General features: G+C 36.3%; 1 protein-coding gene across 1 annotated transcript in view; it reads right to left on the reverse strand.

Moving 5' to 3' along the window:
- The window catches only part of ATAD5 (ATPase family AAA domain containing 5), a 34,101-nt gene that overhangs the window by 5,793 nt on the left and 1,612 nt on the right, over positions 1–26,696 (reverse strand). The window contains exons 2-18 of the mRNA XM_068978806.1: positions 23,422–25,331; positions 22,346–22,442; positions 19,063–19,218; positions 17,560–17,686; positions 16,898–16,979; positions 14,116–14,300; positions 12,303–12,460; positions 11,658–11,817; positions 11,018–11,206; positions 8,147–8,243; positions 6,481–6,560; positions 6,112–6,254; positions 5,873–6,023; positions 4,100–4,276; positions 3,240–3,373; positions 2,530–2,623; positions 1,483–1,547 (exon numbers count right to left, since the gene is read on the reverse strand). Coding sequence (XP_068834907.1) covers positions 1,483–1,547; positions 2,530–2,623; positions 3,240–3,373; positions 4,100–4,276; positions 5,873–6,023; positions 6,112–6,254; positions 6,481–6,560; positions 8,147–8,243; positions 11,018–11,206; positions 11,658–11,817; positions 12,303–12,460; positions 14,116–14,300; positions 16,898–16,979; positions 17,560–17,686; positions 19,063–19,218; positions 22,346–22,442; positions 23,422–25,331 — 4,005 coding nt within the window. The remainder of the gene's footprint in view (positions 1–1,482; positions 1,548–2,529; positions 2,624–3,239; positions 3,374–4,099; positions 4,277–5,872; positions 6,024–6,111; positions 6,255–6,480; positions 6,561–8,146; positions 8,244–11,017; positions 11,207–11,657; positions 11,818–12,302; positions 12,461–14,115; positions 14,301–16,897; positions 16,980–17,559; positions 17,687–19,062; positions 19,219–22,345; positions 22,443–23,421; positions 25,332–26,696) is intronic.

Consider the following 26,696-nt stretch of genomic DNA (forward strand, 5'->3'; position numbering starts at 1 on the left):
TAAAGATTTCTGTGGATGGACCTCATGGAAAAACAGAGATGGCAGGAGAAAAAGGTCAGTAGACTTGAAGATAAATCAATATAAATCACCAAATCAGAAGTATAAACAGAAAAAAAAACTGAGGGAGTGGCTTGGGGAAGAAACAGCACATCTCAGTGACATGGGGGTCAATGTAAATGTCCAACCTTCTAGTAATTAAATCCCCAGATGGAAAAAAGAGAAAATAAAATAAATTTGGAAAAATAAGCCTACAATGTTCCCTAATTGGAAGAATGATATATAATTAAGGATAATAGATAATAAAGAATCACAAGCAGGATAAATATGAAGAAAAATAATACCTAGGAATATCACAAGAAAACTGCTGAAAACTAAAGTTAAAGAGAGGATCTTGAAGGCATCTAGAAGAAAATGACACATTATATACGGGGCAGAAACATAAATTTTAAAAATCTGTTTAAACTGCTGGGACATAACAGAAACAGTGGTGATCAAAACACAGTGAAACGACATGTTTAAAGCAGTGAAGGAAAAAATGAAAGAAATCTAATATAATCCACTGCCAGCAGACTTGTTCTATAAGAATTGCTAATGAAGTTCTTGAGGCTAAAGAGAAATAAAACCAAGGAAAAACTCAGATCTTCATACAGAAATTAAGAATATACAAAATTACACAGGTAAATAAAAACCTGATTTTTTACCTTCTTAATTTCTTTAAAGTATATACGATCAACTAAAGCAAAAAACAGAGCATTGTATCGAGGAGTTTATAATGTATGCAAACACAAAGAATTTGAAAATTAAAGCATAAAGTTTCATAACAGACAAAACTAATCTGAGTTAACACACATCAGAATAGTGGTTATCTCTGGTAGAGAGGGGAGTGCTGACTAAAAAGGGCCCAAGGGAACTTTTTGAGGTGATTTTGATCTGGATAATGAGGTGATTTTGATCTGGATAATGGTTACATGGATGTTTATCTCTGTTCATATTTTTCAACTTGTATACTTAGTGCAATTTTAACTGTCTGTAAATTTCACCTTAAAAAAGCACTGGTTTCTATGAAAAAGACCTAAAGAACATTGGAGTCTAGTAAAACCTTGAATATTCAAATTTTGAAAAAAAATTTTAAGTTAAAAAAAAAAATCAGAAGTCTCCTAAAACTCAAAATGGGCTTCCCTGGTGGCTCAGAGAAACCTGGGTTCAATCCCTGGGTCGGGAAGATTCCCTGGAGAAGGAAATGGCAAGCCACTCCAGTATTTTTGCCTGGAGAATCCTATGGATGGAGGAGCTTGATAGGCTACAGTCCACGTGGTTGCAAACAGTCGGACACGACTGAGTGACTTCATTTTCTCTTTTCACTTAAAACTCAAAAATGTTAATGTACCCCTTAAATAGTTAAAATATAGATACATATTATAATAAATTACCTGTTATATAATTGTGATATATAATTTATGATCATCAAAATTCAAAGCTTACCAGTGAAGGAGTATTAAAATTAATTTCTTCAAAGCAGCCATCAAACATTAAACTAAATGTTGGATCTACAGTGAAAAAACATATTTTTAAACATTAAAACCACTAAGGTACTTTCTCTAGTCATACATTTTCTATGAAAGTATCCTATATTTCATCAGTAATGAAAACATCATACAAATTATAAATCATTAAGAAACTGAATTTCTACCTTGACCTGTTAAACTACCAAGTTACTTGTGATTAATATGATTTTAACGATATTTTTAGAGTACAATCATTAACTATTAAATGGGCCATTAATTTCTAAGTATAGTCTAACACAAACACATTTTCCTACAAAAACCCATAGTAGAGACATTCTGAATAGCCACAATAACAAATATTGTAAATATTATAATACAATGTATAGAATGAAAAATATTGCATGAAATTTTAAAATTAAAAACCGAATTCTAATTATAAAGAAAAGGGGACCAATTCTGTGAGACTGATGATGGCTGACTTCAGCTAAAATATGCAATTAATCTATACGGAAACATTACCAAGGGCTAAGGAATGGCCAAGTTCAATATTAAGGAACTGCAGAAAGGTTAGGTTCCATAAAAAATTCTGACCCGTAAATGAGGTTTGGTGACCTAATTATAGGTATGAGGAAGAGATAAAGAGAAAGATCTGTTATTTTTCTTCCCAAAACCCCTTCACTGGCTTGTCCATAAATTTCTTTATCTGTGTAGGTAGGCTGTTGTTGGCATCCTAAATATTTAACACCCCAACACAGTAATTCAAAGTAGTACCCATTTTTTAAAGTCATTGGTATTTACAAGTTAATATATTAAGTTTTATAATTATGGAAGGCTGCAAATCAATTGCAAATTTGAATAATTCTTAGTTGATTAATAAAAATGATCTAGAAGCCTCCTCTTCAGGAAAAAACAACCAATTTAATTCACCAGCAGACTTCTAAAGCAATGTATCTAACCAAAATTAGAAGTTTTCCCCAAATATTTTAACCGAAAGTAATTAATTGTAAAATCACTGGTTACCTACCACTTGTTGTAAGGATTACAGGTCTTTTCGTGGTTGCCATGAATGTTTTGATTGCATTCAAAAATCCAGCATCTTCTTCGAAAATGACATCAACCTAAGAATAAAATGGTTATTAGAATACTGACATAGTGAGTAACAATACACTTACTTGAATATTAGTTATGTATACACAGTAGATACACTATATGTCAGAGACAAAATTTATGAATTTGTGACTTCACACCACGCTTACAATGTCTTACACTATTGTAAGAGTAAAGAAATTGTCAAACATTAAAACCAAAGAAATACAGTTACCTATTAATATAACTGGATAAGTATGGGCCAGTATAATTTTACAAACTCTGAACAGTAATCAAATTGCATGAATCATGTTCCTGAAAAATTCTTCTATGGTTGACAGTTTTATTCACTTTAATTTGAAATGAGTGAGTGTTAGTCACTCAGTCATACCCGTCTCTTTGCAATCCCATGGACTGTAGCCTGCCAGGCTCTTCTGTCCATGGGATTCTCTAGGCCACAATACTGGAGTGGATTGCCATTCTCTTCTCCAGGGGATCTTCCCGACCCAGGGATTGAACCAGGGTCATAGACACAATTATTCCTGACTTTCTTGGCTGTTTTACAGATCGTCAGAGTAACATATATAGTAACCTCTAGAATAAGCTTTTATCAGGAGATATCACAAATGTATACCTCTGTAAACCTACCTCCTCAAAAAGAATGAGGGATGTTGCATTTTTTCTGTTGGGTTCCTCAGCCCCGAACTCTTTGACATTTGAATTAGTTGTGTTTGTAGATTTAGTCTGAATGATTTGTTTCTGTTCAAAAGAATTTTTGATTCCTGCATATAAAATAATATTTTATATAAAATCAACTTTTTTATTAGAATATACTTTACAATGTAGTGTTAGTTTCTGCTGTACAATGACATGAATGAGCTGTATGTATACATATATCCCCTCCCTCGTGGACCTCCCTCCCACCCTAACCTTCTATCCCACTCATCTAGGTCATCACAGAGCACCAAGCTGAGCTTTCTGTGCTATGCAGCAGCTTCCCACCAGCTATCTATTTTACACATGGTAGTGTATGTATGTCAATCCTAATCTCACAGTTCATTCCACCCTCCCCTTCCCCTGCTGTGTTCACATGTTTCTTCTTTATGTCTGTGTCTCTATTCCTGCCTTGGAAGTAGGTTTATCTGTACCATTTTTCTAGATTCCACATACATGCGTTAATGTACGATATTTGGTTTTCTAACTTACTTCACTCTGTATGACAGGCTCCAGGTTCATTCAGGTCTCTACAAATGACCCCATTTTGTTTCTCTTAGTGGGATGAATAATATTCATTGTATATATGTACCCTATCTTCTTTCAAATCAACTTTTGATTGAACATTGACTACTTCCACAGAATAAGCTCGAACTGAAATCCCCTATCAAAACTGAAACAAAGTATCAAGACTGCTACAAGTAGGACCTTCAGACGTTTAATAAATAACAACAGGAACTCATGAAATATGATCCAATTTTTATGTATCAGGGTTTGTCAATTTAGTGTCTTACCTTTATTATTTTCCAGAAGTGCTCCTATTTGTTCATTATTTTTTGGCTTAGAAGACACTTTAAAATAATTTGCCAAAGTTTTAGGTGGAAGTGTTCGCTTTGGTCCACTACTTTGTGGTGATGGCGGAGGGAGTTTTCTTGGTGAAGTAACAACCTTCTTGGGGGAGCATAATTTTTCTGCCAAAAACAAACTGCACTTAAAAACAAATATTCTAAAACTTAAACAGATGGCAAGATGGAGTTATCCACAGTATAATTCTACTCATACCAGTTAAAAAGCAAAGATATAAAAATTCTTTTTCATTCTTATAGTCAAATACTCTTTACGCTTAAATATTTCTATATTGTTAGCCTATCAGTAGAGAAGATAAAGCCAATCATCTGGAAAAGATACTCTTTTCCATTTTTGAAGTAAATAATGTTCACAATCCCGCCATTCACTCTGTCTATATCTGCTAGAGGTCAAAAGAAGCTAGAGGGGCACTTCCCTGGTCATCAGCGACTAAGACTCCACTCTCCCAATGCAGGGGGCCTGGGTTCAATCCCAGGTCAGGGAACTAGATCCCACATGGTGCATTTAAGCGTTCACATGCCACAACTAAAGGCTGGAGGAAAAGTGATATTGGTGTACACTGAGCACATTACATGCCTTCTAATCCAACTTTGATTCAGCCCACAGTAAATGGTATTACAAGCGATATTTTTTCTAGATATGAAAGATGGATACAAAGTTAAAAACAAATGGCTGATGTCCACCTTTCAGAAGCCTGACAGTAGCCTGGCATTTATCCCAGAGCTTGTCCTTTGCTCCTCTCTAAGTACCCCAATTCAGCCTTTACATGCACTAGTTATTATCAATGGACTCAGAGCAGAATCTTCTTTACATACCAGCATACGTGCACATATCCATAACTGTGTCCTATTCTTTTTCTATACCCTCACTTTCAGAGATCTTATATTTCTTGTGTATCATAGATGTTTGAAAAAACAGTGGAAATTTTGAGCTTTGAAAAAAATTACCATAGATATCACTATCATGTCATAAAAATCAGACATTTTAACATCACCAGGGAAGAGGTATAATCTTAAAAAATATCTTAGTATCACTAAAAGTGGTTAACCAGTTGTTATGTATCTCTTGCTATGACACCACAGGAAGCACAGCCCCAATGTTCACCGGCACCAAAACGGAAACGAACCTAATCAAGCCCACAGATCTAACTGCCAGTTTATAAGAAATACAAGGAAGAGGAATGTATTAACTGATACCATGTACATATAGTCAGCCAAATCCAGAATGTGAGACATTTTTATGACCAATGTCCCATGTTCTTCAACAAACAAATAACATGAAGAGAAAGAGTGAAGGAGTTGTTAAGAAAAATGAAAAGACACTTAAGAGACATTAAGGTGTGGACTTTGTTTGAATCCTGATTTGAACGAACCATTTGAAACAACAGAAAACTGAAATCATACTATGTATCAGATCAAATTAAGGTATGTGGTTAACTTTGTTAGTCTGGTTATGATATTGCAATTATGCTTTTAAAAAGTCCTTATCAGTTAGAGCTAAATAATAAGTATATATATATACATGAGTAAAATTATGTGATGGTCATGAGATTTGTTTTAAAACATAAAACCAGAGAAAAATTTGAAAGGCACATATATAAGTAGGAAGAGATAAAATATGACAAAATATTGATTATTAAAATTCTTTTCTTAAATTTTCATTTCTTAAAGACTATGATTTGAAGAAAATAATTCACTTACTTGGTGACCTGCCGATATTGTAGCTATTAAAAAAGCAGGGTTTCTGTGAGTTGACACCTTGCTTGTCTACTTGATGAGACTGAGTAGCTTCCTTCAGCTGAGACAGAATTTGTCTACCACTGCGCTGAGAAGAGGCATTCACTTCAAATATCTAGAAGAATACATGAAAAGGGGCAGAATGGTTTATATTTCTTTTCATTTCATTACATTAGTATCCATCCACTAGAGCTGATACTAACCTTAAATCCAAGTTCTTGGGCACAAGCATATACCGCAGCAGTCTTCCCCACGCCTGTTGGCCCTGTTATAAGAACGGTATTACAAAGGCGATTTTCTTCTTCATCATCTGAACTGCCTTTGAAGTCTCTGCTATCCAACGAATCTGAAAAATCATTCAAACGCACATAAAACAACCGCATGGGCAGCAGTTCTATCTCACCAAACCTGGTGACCAAATCCCACAACTTCCTGCCGATAAATGTTGGCAATTCAATGTACAAAAACGAGAAAACTCAACATAAGATACCAAATAAGAAGCCTCACAAAAGTGTTTAGCTAATCTAATTCTAAGAATGTTCAGTGAAATGGAAAAAAAAGACTCAAAATACCTTCCTGTTTCTCGTCTCTTTTTCCCTTCAAATTCTGTCCTTCTTCTAATTCAGCTCTTCTTTTCCAGTCTTTTAACCAACTATCCAAAGAAAATGTATGTTAATAAAAATAAGCCACAGAATATAGTTTTTAGACAGTATGTTAAAATGGTTGTTGGGGGGAAGGTACGGTATATTGTTACATTTTAAGAATTCCATGATGCTTTTGAATCAACTATATAGTAAAATAATTTTACACTGGCATGAATATTTTAAAATGAAGTAATTTTGCCTAAATACTCAACACAATATGTGCAAGGATATTCACTACAACATTGTTTAAATTAGCCTCCAAAAGGAAAAACTTAAAAGTGCATCGGTAGGGAAAAAGATACCTTATGGTATGGTCACATAAGGAACCAGTACAGAGAAACTTAGAAATGGAATAGACTGTACGATGACTTGAAAGATGTCTAATACACCATGCTATGAGTAGGAAGATTAAATTCTCAGCTGGAGCTAGACCGCCTGAGTTTAAATTGAGCTCCACCACTTTTTAGATGTATGACCTCGTACAAATAACTCAACCTCTCTAGGACTCATTCTTCCTTTCTTTCTTCCTGAGGAACAGTATTTACCCTCATAGGATCATTCTAAGGATCAAATGAGCTAAGAACTATCAAGTACTTAGAACAATGCCAATCTCAAAGTGTTTATTATTATCGCTCCCAATTTCTGGTATGAAATCCTTTGGGCCAGGTGAGTTTTAGAATTCAGGATTTTTCAGATATTAGAAATGTAATTTGGAACATATACTACATGTCACATAATACCTTTAGTGGGTCTGTGGCAGTACATCTATAATCACTGGATATTTCTGGTTGGGACCGATAATACATACTGAACTTTTGTCGTTGCTGTTTAGTCGCTAAAGTTGTATCCAACTCTTTTTGACTCCATGGACAGTAGCCCTCTAGGCTCCTCTGTTCATGGGACTGTCCAGGCAAGAGTACTAGAGTGGGTTGCCTTTTCCTTCTCCAGGGGATCTTCCCGACCTAAGGATCAAACCCGCATCTCCTGCACTGCAGGCAGATTCTTTACCTCTAAGCCATCAGGGAAGGTCATAATAAATATTATGTATATAATAAAGTTAATAAACTTTCAATTTCCAGAACTCTTTGGAGGTGGGAATTGAAGACAAAGGATTATGACCTGAGTTAGTAGTAATATGATCCTATCTGTTAGGAAGAACAAATATATGCATTAATTTTTTTCTGGAAGTTTTATAAGACATCGTTAATAGTAAGGAATAGAAACAGGAGAAAAGAGGTACATTTACTTTTCACTCTGGATTTTTTTTAAGATTTTACCTTGTGATGTGTAACTTTATAATTTCTAGCGTTGTGTTAGTCGTTCACGTGTCTGACCCTTTGCGATCCCATGGACAGTAGCCTGTCAGGCTCCTCTGTCCATGGATTCTCCAGGCAAGAATACTGGAGTGGGTAGCCACTCCCTTCTCCAGGGGATCTTCCTGACCCAGGGATCGAACCGGAGTCTCCTCCATTGTAGGCAGATTCTTTACCATTTGAGCCATCAGGGAAGCCCATAATTTCTAGATTTCAGTATAAATAAATAGTAAAACTATATTCATAAACTATTTCTCAATTCCTTTATAAATTTTACCAACCTATGTAACTTTTTTATAGCTAGCTCATTGCCTATGAGTTCACTGGAGTTCTGAGGTTGATACTTTTCCGTCCAAAGCATGTCTTCAATTCCAGAATCTAAAGAAAAAAATACGTATTGAAGTATTTTGTTCCTTGACATAAACATATATTCTTATACATTTACATTTTGTTTCATGTAACAATAAGTATTTGTAGAAATGTTTATATTTATAAATTGCCAAAAAGGGCAATTTAAAAAACCTTACATTGAAAATTCTTCTCATCAAACCTGTTCCCCTTAAAAGCTAACCACCATAAAGTCTTATGACTATAAGATTTAAAAGTATACATTAAAAACGTTACTCAAAGCACTCAGTTCAGTTCAGTCACTCAGTTGTGTCCAAGTCTTTGCCACCCTATGAACTGCAGCAGACTGGACCTCCCTGTCCATCATCAACTCCCGGAGTCCGCCCAAACCCATGTCCATTGAGTCAGTGATGCTATTCAACCATCTCATCCTCTGTCATCCCCTTCTCCTCCTGCCCTCAATCTTTGCCAGCATCAAGGTCTTTTCCAATGAGTCAGCTCTTCCCATCAGGTGGCCAAAGTATTGGAGGTTCAGCTTCAGCATCAGTCCTTCCAATGAACACCCAGGACTGATCTCCTTTAGGATGGACTGGTTGGATCTCCTTGCAGTCCAAGGGACTCTCAAGAGTCTCCTCCAACACCACAGTTCAAAAGCATCAATTCTTCAGCACTCAGCTTTCTTCACAGTCCAACTCTCACATCCATGGATGACCACTGGAAAAACTGTAGCTTTGACTAGACGGACCTTTGTTGGCAAAGTAATGTCTCTGCTTTTCAATATGCTGTCTAGGTTGGTCATAACTTTCCTTCCAAGGAGTAAGAGTCTTTTAATTTCATGGCTGCAATCACCATCTGCAGTGATTTTGGAGCCGACAAAAACAAAGTCAGTCATTGTTTCCACTGTTTCCCCATCTATTTCCCATGAAGTGATGGGACTGGATGCCATGATCTTGGTTTTCTGAATGTTGAGTTTTAAGCCAACTTTTTCACTCTCCTCTTTCCCTTTCATCAAGAGGCTCTTTAGTTCTTCTTCACTTTCTGCCATAAGGGTGGTGTCATCTGCATATCTGAAGTTATTGATATTTCTCCTGGCAATCTTGATTCCAGCTTGTGCTTCCTCCAGCCCAGTGTTTCTCATGATGTACTCTGCATATAAGTTAAATAAGCAGGGTGACAATATACACCATTGACATACTCCTTTTCCTATTTGGAACCAGTCTGTTGTTCCATGTCCAGTTCTAACTATTGCTTCCTGATCTGCATATAGGTTTCTCAAGAGGCAGGTCAGGTGGTCTGGTATTCCCATCTCTTTCAGAATTTTCCAGTTTCTTGTGATCCACACAGTCAAAGCCTTTGGCATAGTCAATAAAGCAGAAATAGATGTTTTTCTGGAACTCTCTTGCTTTTTCCATGATCCATCAGATGTTGGCAATTTGATCTCTGGTTCCCCTGAATTTTCTAAAACCAGCTTGAACATCTGGAAGTTCACAGTTCATGTATTGCTGAAGCTTGGCTTGGAGAATTTTAAGCATTACTTTACTAGCATGTGAGATGAATGAAATTGTGCAGTAGTTTGAGCATTCTTTGGTATTGCCTTTAAGAAATGAAAATTATGAAAAATAATTTGTACTATAAGAAATGTCTAAAGGACAAATGTAGCATACTTTTCACGAAGCCTCTTCTTGACCACTAAAAAGATACATTGGAACCTTCTATAAGGTCAGCCTGAGTAAACGGAGAGAGGCTACTTTCCTGACAGAGAAGACAACATTGGGAAGATACCAGTTCCCTTCAAGTTAACCTACATACTAATGCAAAATCAAAATGCCCATGGAATTTGTGGGGTTAAGGAATCTGCACTTCATTTAGTGGAGCAATGCATGAAAATAGTTTAAAAGAATTATAGATGGATAGATCTAGTACTGTCATACTGAGTGAAGTAAGACAGACACAGAAAGAAAAATATCATGTGATATCGCTTATATCTGGAATCTAAAAAAAGGGAACAAATGAACATTTTTACAAAACCGAAGCACAATCACAGATGGAAGGAGGGATAAACTGGGAGGTTGGGACTGACATATACACACTACTGTATCTAAAACAGATAACTAGTGAGAGTTGGCTATATAGCACAGGGAACACTCCTCAATGCTCTGTAATGGCCCACACGGGAAAAGCAGCTGAAAGAAAGAATGCATTTATGCACATGTATAACTGATTCGTTTTGCGGCATACCTGAAACTGACACAACGTTGTAAACCAAGAATACTTCAACTAAAAAAAAAAAGACTTGCTGTACAAATGATCAAAACATACTCTAAATGAATAAATTAATTAGTTCAATAGAATACTCCAGATACACTAGATAACCAAACGGGACTACGTCAGAAAAATCAGTGAAACAGGTGTAAAATAATAGATAGAGTGTGATCCCAAGTTTTTAAAAAGGCATACGTATTTAGGGAAGCAGAGCAAAATCAACGGCCAAACAGAAATCTGTTAAATGTGGTTTATCTGTAAGACCCTAATCAGTGAGGCTTCCACGTCTTATTTTGTTTGAATGCTGCAATGAGCATACATTAGAAAAGAGGGGGAAAATGAGAGGTTAAAAACAAACAAACAAAAAACGTATAGGACCAGAAGGAGAAAAGAATCTAATTTACCTGGAATAGAAGACCCTTCTGATGAAGACTCTCTGTCATCATCTATTATCAGAACATCAGGATCTTCTACTGTTGTTTCCACTTTACACCTTGTACTCAAAGCTGTTTGTTTCTTCCTGGATGTTTTAGGAAGCAAACCTTTGGAAGAGTCTAGCTTTATCCCACTGGAGTTGTTTCTTTTGTCAAGTTCTTCTGGTTTCCCATTTATCTTTCTTGGACTTTCTAAATATTCATTTGGTTTCCTTCTTTTGGATTTATGATTTTCCATTTCCACTCGTTTCCTTTTGGTTTCTTTTCGGCTGACAATGGGTTCAAGTTGTGGACTTTCTATTTGGGAAATTACAGAAATGCATGTGCTTACCAATCAACAGAAAACTAATTTTATTACCTAATAATCTTAATATCACTTCAAAATACCCAATAGCCTTATTACTATAAAATGAAAAGCCAAGAATCAAATATTGGATGCTGAAAGCTAGTTGCTATCTTGTTATTTAGACTGCCTTTTGAACAGGCTATAAAAACTACCTCATCTAAGACTTTCCTTAAATAAATTATTAGTATTTTAACATAATTAAAGCTGTTTTGGGGTTGGCCACTCTGGAAGCCAGCAGAGGCCAACAATGCATCACATAATATGCTTTACTTTAGTTGAACAAACCTCACTGTCAACCACAAGAAAAGTTCTCTCAGTGGTGACCACTTCCAAGAGTTAACAGCTAACCTCAGCATTTTCAAAACTGAAATGTTAATGGAAATGATAATATTTATCACTAACCTTGTTTACAATGACACTCAGAAAGTACCTGGTGCTCAGTTCGCTTTTTTAGAAGCAAAGAGAAGTATTTCCTCAAAGGAAATCTGGGATTTGACCACCTAATTTCCTCCAACAGAAGATTTCTTGCTTCTTCAGTCAAATCTTTCCTTCTCCCCATAAACTGCAATAAAAAACCAATGTTCAATTAAACTCATATTCTAATAATATTTTAATCAGAATACTACCAATTATTTTCTGTTTATAAGTCTACATCAGGGTAGGATTAACTTTAGTCATTAAATACAACCCTTGATGGCAAAGCTGCATTTGCATAGCTTTACAAGGACTTAGTTCATATTTTTCTTTTTCTTTTTTAAACGAATTGTATTTTATACATTTATTAGAGTATAATTTTGACTGACAAAGTATCTAAATGTGCTATATAATCTAACATTCTTTTTGAAACTGCCTATCATTAACTCTTAAAATGTTTTTAAAGCTCTCAGAGAATTTAAAAGAGATTTATATTTCAATTGGGATTTATTTTTTTAAATTGGACTCCAGGAAGAGATGATCTTTAGGCTCCAATAGTAGACACATACAATTTTTTCCCCTCTGAAAAATGTGAAGGAAACATCCTATAATGTTGACTGCTCTCATACTTACCACAACAGTGGAATTATTACTTTTCAAATTTGAATTCAATATTGAAAATTCACCAAGAGCCATAACACATTTTGAGAGATCTATTACTTTAGTATTTAGTTCTTTAAGTTTAGTTAAGAGAGGACAAGTGGGTGGTTTCAAACGCCACAAACGGCACCCTAAAGAAAGACAGAAAAATAACGTTAAATACCTTCATTCTTCACATTCTTATCCATTTACCAAATGCCAAGTCAACAAACACAGAAAGACTCAACAACAACTACACAGTTAACACAAAAGTATCAAAATTCAAAGGAGTACCCAGGAACAAAATCCTCACCTGTAACAAGTTAATAAAAATTACCTAGTCTTCCCTCCCAATTGTTAAAAATAAGCAAATATTAGCACATTTTTCATTTTTTTAAATCAACCTTGCTACTCAGGTTAAAAATTTCAGGGGCAATTAGCATCCTGAAATCCAGATTCTGTTATTAGGTGATCATGGGCATATCCTAAGGAAAAGTATAACTAATTTCTATAGTTGAACATACTATTAGAAAATGCTTTATAAAACTGAGCTGGTGAAAGTAACAAGAAAGGTTTCCTCCACTGAATGGCCATAGAGGAACTGAGAGAAAAGGAAAAGTAGAATATTATTAGAAAGGCTGACTGGGAACTTCTCCATACAACAGAGAAAGGACAGGCTAACTAAAACTCAAAAACCATCAAGGTCAGAAACATAAAAGGAAAAGAAACGAGAACAGAACATAGTGAACATTTCATGAGTAGAGGGACAACACCAAACCGAACCACAAAGCCAGCTGAGAAGAACATAACTGTTTCTGCCCTGACAAAAAGCACTAGGTAGGAACAACAACAGGGGGGTTCCCGGGTGGCTCAGACAGTAAAGAGTCTGCCCGCAATGCAGGAGACCCCGGTGATCCTGGGGCTGGGAAGATCCGCAGGAGAAGGAATGGCTACCCATTCCAGTATTTTTGCCTCTGAATTCCATGGACGGAGTCCATGGGGTCACAAAGAGTCAGACATGACTGAAGTGACTAACACTTTCCAGGAACAACAACAAAGCAAAGATAGAAGGCTTTGTATATGATTAGTATTTATAAAAACTAAATAGGTAAAGAAAGACTGTGGTTACCATAGCGCTTGAATCCACAGAGAATTAGATCAAGATCAAGTTAACACCATCCTACAAGGCTTGTGTAAACATCTTGCTCTCGAGTGCAGTACATGTGAGGGTAGAGAGAGCTAGAATAGTGGAGCACGGCTCCCTGTTACCAACTCCAGGAGATGGTTCACAAGATACTTGTGTGGTACCAAACAGCACAAGCTGTTACAGCAAGGAGGCAAACAGATTTCTCTTAAACAGTGAGCTGCAGACTGGACAGACAGGGATGGAGTTCCTCTAAGAAACTCTTAAAAGATGATCTGTGCACATACAGGCTCAGATTTCAAGAACACAGCGCCTCTCTGGACAGCATTCACTTCAGCTCCACACACATGCCTGCCCTCCCCTGGCATCAGGGTTAAGGGTTTCGGCTTTCCTGCCCCACCCCCTTTCTCAGCCCAAGGCTGCAGCAGAGAGGATGCGGTAGTGCTGGTTTAGTTGCTCAGTCGTGTCCGACTCTTCGTGACTCCATGGACTGTAGCCCACCAGGGTCCTCTATTGATGGGATTTCCCAGGAATAGAGAGGATAAAAAGCTACGTTAAATTCCACATAAGAATTATGCCTGAACCTTTGTCTCACCTAAAACCAAATTACATAGTTTCATATTGCTACTAATGTTTAAAAATATCTCATAATAATAAACTCACCATGGTCTTTTTGCTGAACATGAAGGACTCTCTGGAAACTGGAGCTCACTGCATTGTACACATCTAACGCAGCAGCTTTCTTTGCAATTTGTCGTTTCAACAAATCTGGCAAACCACTCATGAGGAAGTCACGCTTTGCTTTAAACTGCACATCACAATCCTGAGACTTTTCAGATGCATCTTGGCTTTTAAGAAAATAATGTGAGAAAAGGATAGCTAAGGTTATAAACACTTAGAAAAAATACACTATAAGATAAATATTTCTTAATTTTATGTGAAATTAAGAAATTTAATCAGCTCCCTGAGATGTTAACTGGTCAAATTCTTTTTCTGCTGATCGTAAAAATGAAAGTCTACTCAATGTTAAAAAATTAAGAATAAGTCTCTACAGAAAAAAATGTACTGAAGAACATCCACCAAAATGTTAACAGAGGCTACCTTCGAATGGTAGGTGAGTTTTTTTTCCTGTCTTTTGTCTTCCTTTTTTTTAAACATACATTTATATTATAATCAGATAAAATCAGTGCCACATTTCTAGAAATTAATAGAAGAACTTTTAAGTTTCCAACAGTAGGAACCATAGGGCCCTTATTACTGATGTCTCAGTTTCACCTGGCTTATCCCGCATTGCTAATCCTAAAACTCCTCCTGACTTATGCAAGAAGGTGGTGACAGGGTAGAGGAGGATGGGGGTATGGGGTGGCCGAGGGGAGAGAGTGGTGTTGACGTATCATGGCAGGCTTCTACATGAATGTTTGTAACAGTTCAAACTATTTACTTAAAAGGGGTGCATATGAATATATGCATATTATACCTGAATAAAGTTGATTTAAAAAAATACGTGTGTGTATGTTGTGTACCAAGCAAGTGCACTTAGGCACAAAATAACATTTAACGTTTATGTGATGTTCGGAAACAGACAAAAAATAACCAATGGCAACAGAAATCAACTAACTGATGGTAACAGCAACCAGAATAGTGACAACCTTTTGTTCTGGTGGTGGTAGGGATACAGAAAAAGAAAAAGTAAACCAATGGGGAGTAAAAGAAAGATGTAATATCTGGATATAATATACTTGTCAAAACTGTATGCTTAAGATATGTACATTTAACAATAGGGAATTATTCCTCAATAAAACTGAAACAGGAAAAAAAAGAAAAAATAACCTAAACTCATGTCCCTAAACCTGGTCTTTCTTCCATTATGCAACCCACTAGCCCAGATCAGAACTTAGGTGTCATCTTCCCATCTTCAACTCTCCTACCCCCAGTCCCCCTGTCTAATTAATCATAATTAGAACCCAGGTCTCCAGCATTGCAGGCAGATTCTTTACCAGATGAGCCACCATGGAAACCCAAGAATACTGGAGTGGATAGCCGATCCCTTCTCTAGCGGATATTCCCGATCCAGGAATCGAACCAGCGTTCCCGCATTGCAGGCGGAGTCTTTACCAACTGAGTTATCAGGGAAGCCCAATTAATCATAAAGAGTTCTTAAATTTATTTCCTAGGGAATTCCCTGGTGGTCCAGTGGTTAGGACTTCACACTTTCACTACCAGGGGCATAGGTTCAATCGCTGGTGGGGGAACTAAAACCCCACAAGCCACATGGTGTGGCAAAAAATTAACAAATAAATGTCATTCCTAAAATCTTTCATACCTCCTCTCCAATACTTGAGTCCACACTGTCATTATCTCTCACCAGGACTCCTGTATCCACTCTAATCCCTCCTCCATCCCATTCTCTGTACAAGAGCCAAATTAATCCAGCAGTCAGATTAAGCTTTCAAAATTCAAATGCTTAAGTTTCCATTCATGTTTAAAACCCTCTGACTGCTTCTCATTGCTCTTAGCATAGTGACAATATCCATTCATGTGTCCTAAAGGTCCTACCCACATGGGCTGGTACCACCTCTCCAGCATAATCTCACACTCTGCTCACTGTGCTCAAGTCACAGGGACATTCCTTCAACTTCCTGTATTTACTATGCTCCTTGCAGTCACAGGGACTCTGGATGGTCCCTCTGGATGGACCCTGCTCCTCCCCAATGAGCTCCTGCTCATCCTTCAGTTCAGGCATCATTTCCTCAGCAAATCCTTTCTTATCCAGACCAAATCTACTTAATAGAACTTTGTACCTCTCCTTAGCACAACTCCAATTCTTCACTTGTTGGCTCAATTAAAGCTTAATCAGAGATTGTCTTTCCTCTAAAATGTAAGCCTCAAGAAGACGGTGTGTGTGTGCTAAATCACTCAGCTGTGTCCAACTCTTTGCAACCCTATGGACTGTAGCCTTCCAGGTTCCTCTGTCCATGGGATTCTCCAGGCAAGAACACTGGAGTGGGGTGCCATTTCCTTCTCTAGGGGATCTTCCTGACCCAGGGATCAAACCTGAGTCTCTTACGTCTTCTGCACTGGCAGGCAGGTTCTTTACCAGTCAAGAGGATGGAGAATGTGTCTTACTTCCATGATATTCCTAGTACCAAACACAGTGCCTGGTACATAATGGATATTTAAATATTTACTAGGTTCATAAATCAGCTTTTTGGTATTTTTGGTTTGCCTATTTATTTTTCCACTAGTCTGTCTAGAGGTGGCCACAAAATGTTTGCAAAAGATCAAGATCTTCAAATTGCAGTTGTAGCAATGTCAACATTGTCATCTTTTAAAATGGACTTATTAAAGCTTCAAATGATAGTTTAAATCTTTCTCATCAAAGTAAATGAATACAAAGTACATTTCATAGCATATTTTGGCATTTTAAAATCTGTATCAGACTGACCTGCTTTCATCAAAACCAAGGGTGGGATCAGCTGTCTTCTGACTCTTTCTAGTAAGAAATAAAGGTGCGACTTTCACTTTTCCTTAGAAAAATAAATACTTAGGTTAGTATCAAGGCTTATCATCTCCACTTACCTTCAATTACTTTCAGAACTCTTAAAAAAATTTTTTAAGTAAAATTTTTCTATATAATGAGTTGGTTTCTCAACTCATTATATAGAAAAAATATATATCAATATATATATTTTGATATCTGGCAATATCAATATCAGAATTTCCTGGGGAGCTTTTTTCTACGTTACAGATTCCCACAACCCACCTCTAGAGACTCTTGGTCAGTAATGTCTAGGAAAGGACCTAAAAATTTAACATTTTTTAAAATTTATCCAGATGGTTTTGATGATCAGTCAGCTTTCAGAATCACTAAGTTAACTGAGGCTAAATAGATACAAAGAAATGCAATCACATAAAATATACTCACTTACTCTTTGTAAAACTCTTTACTAACTACACTATAACTTCACTCATTTATTCATCAAAATAAATATTTAATATAATTAAAAGGTTGTAAGACAAGAAATTTAAATTAAATTAAAATTCAGAACTATATAATCTCCCTCAAACCTCCTAATGTTCACCATCGATATTATCAAACCTGATTACCAGGGACATTTTTAGGAGTCTTGTTAAGTTTTTTTCCTAACACATCATTCAGACACTGAAGTTTCTTCTGATTTTTCTCAGGATGCTTTATAGGAGAAGGACTTGAACTTATTATTATTAGAGAGTCCTAAGACAGAATAAGAAAAAAAAATTTTAATAACATAATGTTATTACAATTTCAAAAAGATCATAGTGCTAGAAGTCATAGAAAAGAAAATCACGTTAATAATTCCATACATCTCCCTGTCAGAAACTATTTGATACAAAAAATACATGATATGAATGGCAGTAGTCTGTGCTTACACCATACAAGTTCACATGATCAAAAAGATTTATTATGATCATAGTTTTCTGTTTTAAAGAAGCAACTAACAAACTATATTCCAGATAAAAGAATCAATACAACCAAGCTATAAAAATTCTAGCTATCCCCTTTCAGAACTATATATCCTAGAAAAATATTAAGATGAAGTTTGATAAGTACTCATATGGTCGGTATATATCTCTGAGTATCTACTATGCATAGGCAAGAGCAGGCCCTTGAAACATAGACAAATGAAACCCTAGAGATGGCATCAAGGTTAGAACCAGGGTTTAGGGGACAGAGGGAGAGCTAGTTTAACGTCCAACAACTGATGGACGTTAGTTGTGGTATTTCCGTATACCACATGTGGTATTTCCATATAATGGGGTATTATTTGGCAATAAAAAGAAAGAAAACACTAATGCTACAACATGGATGAACCTTTGAAACATTATGCTAAATGAGAGAAGCCAGATACAACGGATCACACAGTATTATATGTGATAATATATCATTTGCATTAAATGTCCAGAACAGACAAATCTATACGGTTTGGCTAGGGCTGAGGGAGGGGAGATTGGGAGGTGACAGCTAAGGACAATGGGGGTTCTTTTGGAGGTATTAAAATGTTCTAAAATTGATTGTGGTGATGGATGCACAACTCTATGACTGAATTGCATACTTTAAACAGCAAACTATATGGTATGAAAGTTATATCTCTCTAATAAAGCTATATATCTATAAATTGTTGTTGTTGTAGTTTTTAAAAAACAGAAGATGGTGGCATTTAGCAGGATCTTAAAATCTAAGTAGGAATTCCTCCAGTAGGACTGAGTACCTAATACACATTTTAAGCTGAAACTACAAACTGAAAAGAGTTAAAACTGTACCCTTTGGAGATAAATGAATAATTTAGTAAGACAGAGTGAAAAGTGTGTATTTGAGGAAGGGGGTTGTTTTGAGGAAAGTTAGGAGCTAGTTCTGTGTATGAAGGGTCTTGAATGACAATAAGGATTCAGATTGTATTCTGTGGGCAAAAGAGACCCAAAGTCCTTTAAAAAAAAATGGAAAATTATATTCTTCCTACCACTTCAAGGCTTCCTACAAGTACTCTATCTTATAATTTTATAATGGTTTCCTTCTCTCATTTCAAACAGAAGAGAACAAAATTTATACCACTAAATATCTGTAATACTTACTTCTTTTTCTGATCTTTCAGGAAGCGTCTGATGTCTAGACGAACGCCTTAAAGGTGTCACTACTTCTTCAGTAGATTTTGACTTACTAATATGCAAAGCTTTTGCTTTCTCAATCAATTGTTTTGCTTTTGATACATTTTTTGAAGCACGGCTTACCTAAACACAAATGTGAAATAATAATTTAGGTTTCTGGCAAATTATACTTAATAATAGAAAAAACAGAAAAGACAAAACTTTAGAGAGAGTAAAAAGACAGGTGGTTGTCATGGGAAAAGGAAGGGATGAACAGGCAGAGCAATCCCTTAACAGGGATTGTTAAGGCAGCAAAACTACTCTGGATGGTACTATTAATATAATGGTGGATACATGTCAGTATACATTTATCTAAACCCACAGATTATGCAACACCAAGAGTAAGCCTTAACTTAAACTATGAGGACTTCCTTGGTGGCGGAATGGATAAGAATCTGCCTGCCAATGCAGGGGACATGGGTTTGAGCCCTGGTCCAAGAAGATTCTACATGCCATGGAGCAACTAAGTCCATTCCCACAACTGTTGAAGCCAGGGCTCTAGAGCCTGGGCCCCACAAGAGAATTCTGGGCACCGCAACAAAAAGTAGCCCCCACTTGCTGCAACTAGAGACAGCCCTTGCAAAGCAAGTCTAAATAAATAAATAAATGTTTTTTGGAAAGACTTAAAAAAATAAATAAACCATGGACATTGGGTGATAATGCTGTATTAATGTAAGTTCATCAATGATAACAAATGCACTATTCTGATATTGATAATGGGGGAGGCTTTGCCTATGTGGCAGCAGAGGGTATATGAGAAACCTGTACCTTTTGCTCAGCTTTGCTATGAGCCTGAAAGTGCTCTAAAAACTGAAATCCACTAAATATATACATAATGGAAAACTATAATCACAGATCACACCAAATAAAGGACCAAAAAAATGCCCATTCAAATTTTACCATGGAAATGAAATTAAAATGTGTCTAATTATACTTGGTTTGCCTTCATTTTTTTACTTGAAATCTATCCAGTTAAACATAATTACATTTGTTAAAAAACACCCAGAAAGATGACTGTGTACAAAAATTAAAAAAAAAAAAAAGATGTCTGTACAGATTGGAATGGTTGGTTATTTCCATCTTCATGGCATCTTTTCTTTGTTTTTAGTCACTTTTAGGCTGAATCCTTTGGAGAGAAATTGAAAGGGCAGTAGGCATAGAAAAGAGCAAAGTCTACCCTGCCGGTCTGGCTCTGTCACTGATGTACTAAGCGACTCTATGTATTCAAATATTATCTTCCAGATAATGTGTTTTCCATATTTTGAGTTTGCAAGGTTTTATATTTGTATTAAAAACATATTGCAAACAAGCTATAAAACAGTTTATATTATACGATCTCTAAGCACAGGAAAACGTCTGGACTAATAAACTTGTAACTATTAAAAGTGGGTTACCCTTACAGAATAAGAGAGAAAAAATTTTTTAAAGCTTTCATTTTTATATGTATATACTACTGTGTTTTTTAAACGAACGTTTGTTATTTCTTCAAAACTTTTTCAATGTTTTTTAAAAAATGTTGAAGAGAATAGGCATAAAAAAATAAAAAAGAACAGGCATGGATATTCAGTACATAAGGAGGTCAGGAATGTTAGGGATTTGCTTTACAGGAGTAGAGTGATAGATATCTGTTGTTCTGGTAGCAAAAGTTTTGACAGACTGGTGATAAACCTTAGGGTAATAATACAGCTTAATTTAAATTAACAACTCCATCACTGAACCAGTTAACAAAGAGATCTGTTTTAGTAAATGTGTGGGAAAAAAAACACACGTGCATTTTGGCAAGTTCTACTATTACTTGAAATTGTTTTTTTCTTAATAGCTATTTTTCTGATTAAAGTTTTTAAAAGTTCTTATTTATAGAAAAACAGAAAACAGAAAAATGAAGGAAATTAAATCAACCATAATCCTATCACCTCAAAAAATAGTTTCCAATACCCTCCTTTGTGACCGAGCTGCCTGTCCTGCCAGCTCTTACTTACTCCTAATGTAACAGCAACTTCCGTCCTGATAGTTCTCTACTTTCTTCCTATTTATCAGCTTCTGGTAGCCCTCTTCCCATGCCCCCAGCTTAAAATGCACTGTGTATCACTTCAACTCTCAAAAATGTTTTAACCTTCTTTGGCACCACTGTCCTTCAAAAGAGGGCTAAATATTTACTTCATGAGATTAATGGTATGAGTACTAAGCATAATACCTGGAATGTGATAAGCTGTCAAAAAAAAAAGGACAACTGTTAAAGAAAAACAAAGGAGATACCAACTTTCTGTGGCAGGGGGCTTTCTCCCAAGAATTACATTAGAATCACCCTGGTAGCTTTTTAGACACACACACATTTGTATCTACTCACCCAAGAGAATCCAATTCTTCACGGAGGGGATAAACAGTCTATTTCACAAAAGCAGCTAAACTATTCCTACACATTCTCCATTCAGGATAGTGGTAGTGGTTTTCAACTGGGTGGGGTGATTTTTCCCTCCCGGGGATATTTAGTAATGTCTGGAGATATTTTTGGTTGCCAATGTTGGGCGAGTTGGACTGCCACTGGCATCTCGTGTAGACACGAGGGTTACTGTTAAACACCCTATAATGCATGAGACAGTCCCCCACAATAACGAATTATCCAGCCCATAATGTCAACAGTACCAGGGTTGAGAGACCCCACTTTTTAGCCTCTCATCTAGAGAAATAAAACAAAAATTCAATCATGCTTATTTCTGTAACCAGCCTTAAGGAAAATGATTGGAATATAACTGCGATTAAGAACATCTTTTCTGGGACTTCCCTGGCGGTCTAGTGGCTGAGACGCTGCACTCCCAACGCAGGGGGTAGAGGTTCAATCTCTAGTCAGGGAACTAGATCTCCCATGCCACAACTAAGAGTTTGCATGCTCCAACTAAAGATCCCACATGCTGCAACCAAGACCTGGACAAGCCTAAATAAACAGATAAATAAATAAATTTTTAAAAAGAGAACACCTTTTCTAAGTAAACTACACGATCTTTATCATTGCTTTCATCTCACAATAAGATATATTGATTTTTTAATAAGCTAACTCACGGAGTGAACAGTCGAAAACAGTAAAGGGTTGTAGTTAACACAAAGGAGTCTATGAATTATGTGAGTCTTCTTGTGGCGTATCACTTGCAAAAGTAGTGGTTGTTGTTTTAGAAAACAGAATACCACTTACAGGACTCCCTAATATTTCAATTACCTTTCTAGTCTGAGTCTCAAAATCTTCATCAGCAGCTTCAGATTTCTTAAACCTTATCTTAGATTTTTTTGGAGTACTAATTCTGGTGAATTTCATTCTGAAAGCAAACCAGAAAGATATTGACAAATATTTTTATGATTATAATGTCTAAGAATTTCAATTAAATTTAGTAAACAACTAACTAGAGCTCTAATTTCTGGACAGTTCTGAAGTACAAAACAAAAAAAATAAAACCCTCCATTAGTTTCAAGTTACTGGTTCCAATGTAAGCCAAACTCAATGTTAAACTCTTAGAAAACATAAAGCTTCTTTTGTAAATCTTAAGTTTTCCAGAAAATTAGTCCCTAAGATCTTTCTTATCTTCCCTGATAGCTCAGCTGGTAAAGAATCCGCTTGCAATGCAGGAGACCCCAGTTCCATCCCTCGGTCGGGAAGATCCCCTGGAGAAGGGATAGGCTACCCACTCCAGTATTCCTGGGTCTCCCTCGTGGCTCAGCTGGTAAAGAATCCACCTGCAATGTGGGAGACCTGGGTTCGATCCCTGAGTTGGGAAGATCTCCTGGAGAAGGGAAAGGCTACCAACTCCAGCATTCTGGCCTGGAGAATTCTATGGACTACAGTCCATGGGGTCACAGAGACGGACAAGGCTGAGCAACTTTCACTCTACTTCACTTCACTTCAAAAATGTTACATTAGCCAGAACCAGCATGCAAGTATATACCTCATAGTATATGGCTCAGTTTACCTAAAGTTCTATAACTTATTTTTAATCTCATGTTTGCTAAATGCACAGAATTCTTATTTGAAGGATATTCCTCCAGGAATTAGCAACTATGATAAACAAGAGTGTAAAGCTCATCTAAAATACATCCAGAATTCCTCTGAAAGCATGCCTGACTTTAAGTATGGAAAATAAGCCACATTTTTGAAACCCTGTTTTCTTTTTCTTATAAATAAGCTGTGTTCTAGGGAGAAAAAAAAACACCTAACTACTCTCCAGTGCTTGACGTCTTTTCCTTCGAATCTAATAACTTACACAGAATATTCAGAACCGGAGAACAAAACAGAACTTTTACCTAATAGGACTCTCTGAATCAGAAGGTATTGTTATTAATTCCGCTGTATACAAGCGATGCTTCTCTGATAAGCTGGCTGCTTTAGGAGTCGAAGCTTTGACTGGACTATCCTCTTGTGCATCTTCAGAATCAGTACCTCGAACGATTATTGCAGCTGGCGTGCTGCTACTTCTTACAGATCTTCTGCTTGATTTGGGTGTAGAAACATTTCCCAAGCTGTCTTCAGCCTCAGCTTTAGACTGTATAACCTTATCCTTAATTGGTAAGCTGGTTTTTTTTGAAGACTTATTACACAGAGAGGAAATCTTTAGAGGGTCATCATTTGCTGTACGTTCACAAACAAGGCTTTCCCTGTTAAATAATGTGCTGTTTTTGAGTTCTGTTTTCTTTTGTCTTAAACTCATTCTAAGACTGTTTTGATTTTGCTTCTCTTTAAAGGAAACAGTTGTTTCTTTTTCCTGAGCATTTCCCTCTCTATTTTCAGCTGGAATACCACCAGTCTCTAACATTTTTTTATTCTTTTTCTTCAGTGTTTTACTTTTCTCCTTAGGAAAACTTCCTTTATCAATGTGGGGCTGTGAACTGCCATGATTTGAAACCATTTGGATATCAGGATTTTCCACGATTTTTTTAGAATTACTATCGTTTTCTTCCTCATTTAAAGATTTTTCATTGAGCTCTTTCTGCTTATCAGAAGACTTCCTGACTCCATTTTTAAGTGTATCTGATACTGGCTGCCTGAACGCTTTCATAAACTGTTGTCTTTCTTCTGGAGTGCATTTAGGTTTCACAGCATCAGAGCTTCCAGTTTCCAACACCGCCAATTCTAGTTCTTCCTCGTGTATAACCACGTTGGATTTTCTTTTCTGAACTGCCTGTTCATTCTCAGGATCAGACAGACTACTTTCCATTTCCACCTGCTTTTGTTTCAAGAAAATGGAGGGTATTTTCCCTGTCTTTTTGGGGGGGATAGGGTGAATCTGCGCGAGAACAGTGACTGTTTTAAAGCGGCTCTGTTGGGAAATTTCATAGGATTCAGGGTCACTCACAGAACCACTTCTGACTGTATCCTCAACAGTTTCAGAAGGAATACAAATTGACACTGTAGAGTCTGGTGTCTGCTCCACTTTATTTTCCTTGTGACTTTTTAAAAATTCCTCATATGAGACAGTTACTGTACTATCCTTTAATGGGGCTATTTCAGTCATTTGATCTCTAGGCTCAGCATCATTTACAGCACTTTTGATTTCATTAGTTAGGGCAGGCCTTATCTGTTTACTATCGTTACCATCTTTTTTAAGGAGATTTAGTTCCTCTGCTAAGGGTAAGCTTTCAGATAGACCTATGACCTCTCGGTGCTTCCTTTTTCTCAGTGTTCTGCTATCGTTTTTTGAGGGCCCATGTTTAGGATTTACTTTCTTAGAACTTTTTTTGGAGGTCACAGTGCTTGACTGTTTTTTGAGACTTTGAATACTTTCTGCAAGTACCTCGACATGTTTCTTGTCAAGTAAAGCGGAAGCACTACTTTCCACAAAATCGCTATCTAAACTACAGTCTTCTTTGCTCTCATCACTGTTAATGTCAATTGGAGTTTTATGTTCAGTTTTAATACTACTTAGTCGATGAGATAAATTTAGTCTCTTTCTTCTCTTCTTACACTGTGTATTTGAGAGCATTTCCAAACAGTCTTTGCCGCTGTCAGCAGGCAATGGTGTGGATGACTTTGTCTTGTACTTTTTTGTTGTCTGAGTCTTCTCATTTGTGAATGAAGTCTTTCTAAAGTAATCCAGAATATTATTGGATTTGGGTGGAGAGAAAACCCTGCCTCCAGTCTTCTCCATGGGTGATAAATACTTTGTGATTGTTCTGCAAGAAGTTCTGTCATCATCTTTCCTTCGCTTCTTGCATGCCTATCAATTTAAAAGAAGAAAAAAAAGCACTTATTTCAAGTAAAATACTATAAAGTTTAAACATGGATTTATTATTTTATGTAATGGGATTAAAAAAAAAGAAGGCTTCCTTACTTGATAAACATGATATATTAGGAAGAAAAAGAACTTTAAACTTAAACCTACAATCAAATCTCAATGTCACGTTGAGTTACACAATTATAACTTGTGTACTTTACTGTATGTATACTTCAATAGAAAGTTTCAAGGACACTGTATTTATGTACAAATACATTAATTACTGTTGGCCTCTGTTCATTTAATAGCCTTCAAATAGTGCCACACACTCCAACAGAATTTGCAATGAACATGTTACATACAAATACATAAAGTCTGACCCATGATAGGAACTTTATAAATATTATTCCATTCCCTTTATGGGTTTTTAGCTAAAAGTAAACAAATTATTCTAACTATTTCTAAGAAACAGGTACACAGGGAACAAGCCTAGGATCCCAAAATTTACTAATTAAGCAAAAATTATAGTGGGCATTTTCTACAAATAAATAAGATTTTCCAGTATTTTAATATGCTATTAAAACAAAAAAAGATGCTTGCTCCTTGGAAGAAAACCTATGACCAACCTAGACAGCATATGAAAAAGCAAAGACATTACTTTGCTGACAAAGGTCACTATAGTCAAAGCTCTGGTTTTTCCAGTAGTCATGTACAAATGTGAGAGTTGAACTATAAAGAAGGCTGAATGCTGAAGAATTGATGCTTTTGAACTGTGGTGTTGGAGAAGACTCTTGAGAGTCCCTTGGACTTCAAGGAGATCAAACCAGTCAATCCTAAAGGAAATCAGTCTTGAATATTCACTGGAAGGATTGATGCTGAAACTAAAACTCCAGTACTTTGGAGTTTTACCCTGATGCTGGGAAAGACTGAAGGCGGGAAGAGAATGGGACAACAGAGAATGAGGTGGTTGGATGGCACCACCGATTCAATGGACATGGGTTTGAGCAAGCTCCAGGAGTTGCCGATGCACAGGGAAACCTGGCGTGCTGCAGTCCATGGGGTAGCAGAGTCAGACATGATCGAGCAACTGAACTGAACTGATTAAAACAGTTACTGCCTGACTCCTACACTATTCATTGCCCTTATAAAAAAAACTCCATCAGTCTTTTCGTTATTTTTAATTTCCTTCAGTTCATTTGTTAGAATAAACTTGCCAGAATAATAAGGAAACCTTTTTTTTTAAGATAAGTAATTAAAAAATTATACTTCTAGAAAATTAACATGTATTATAAAGCTATCATGATTAAAGCATAGCACTGATGCATGAATAGGCAACTGAACAGAACCGATTAGAAAACCAGAAAAAGA

Source organism: Capricornis sumatraensis, chromosome 8 (assembly GCF_032405125.1).
Source record: "Capricornis sumatraensis isolate serow.1 chromosome 8, serow.2, whole genome shotgun sequence".
Taxonomy (NCBI): Eukaryota; Metazoa; Chordata; class Mammalia; order Artiodactyla; family Bovidae; genus Capricornis; species Capricornis sumatraensis.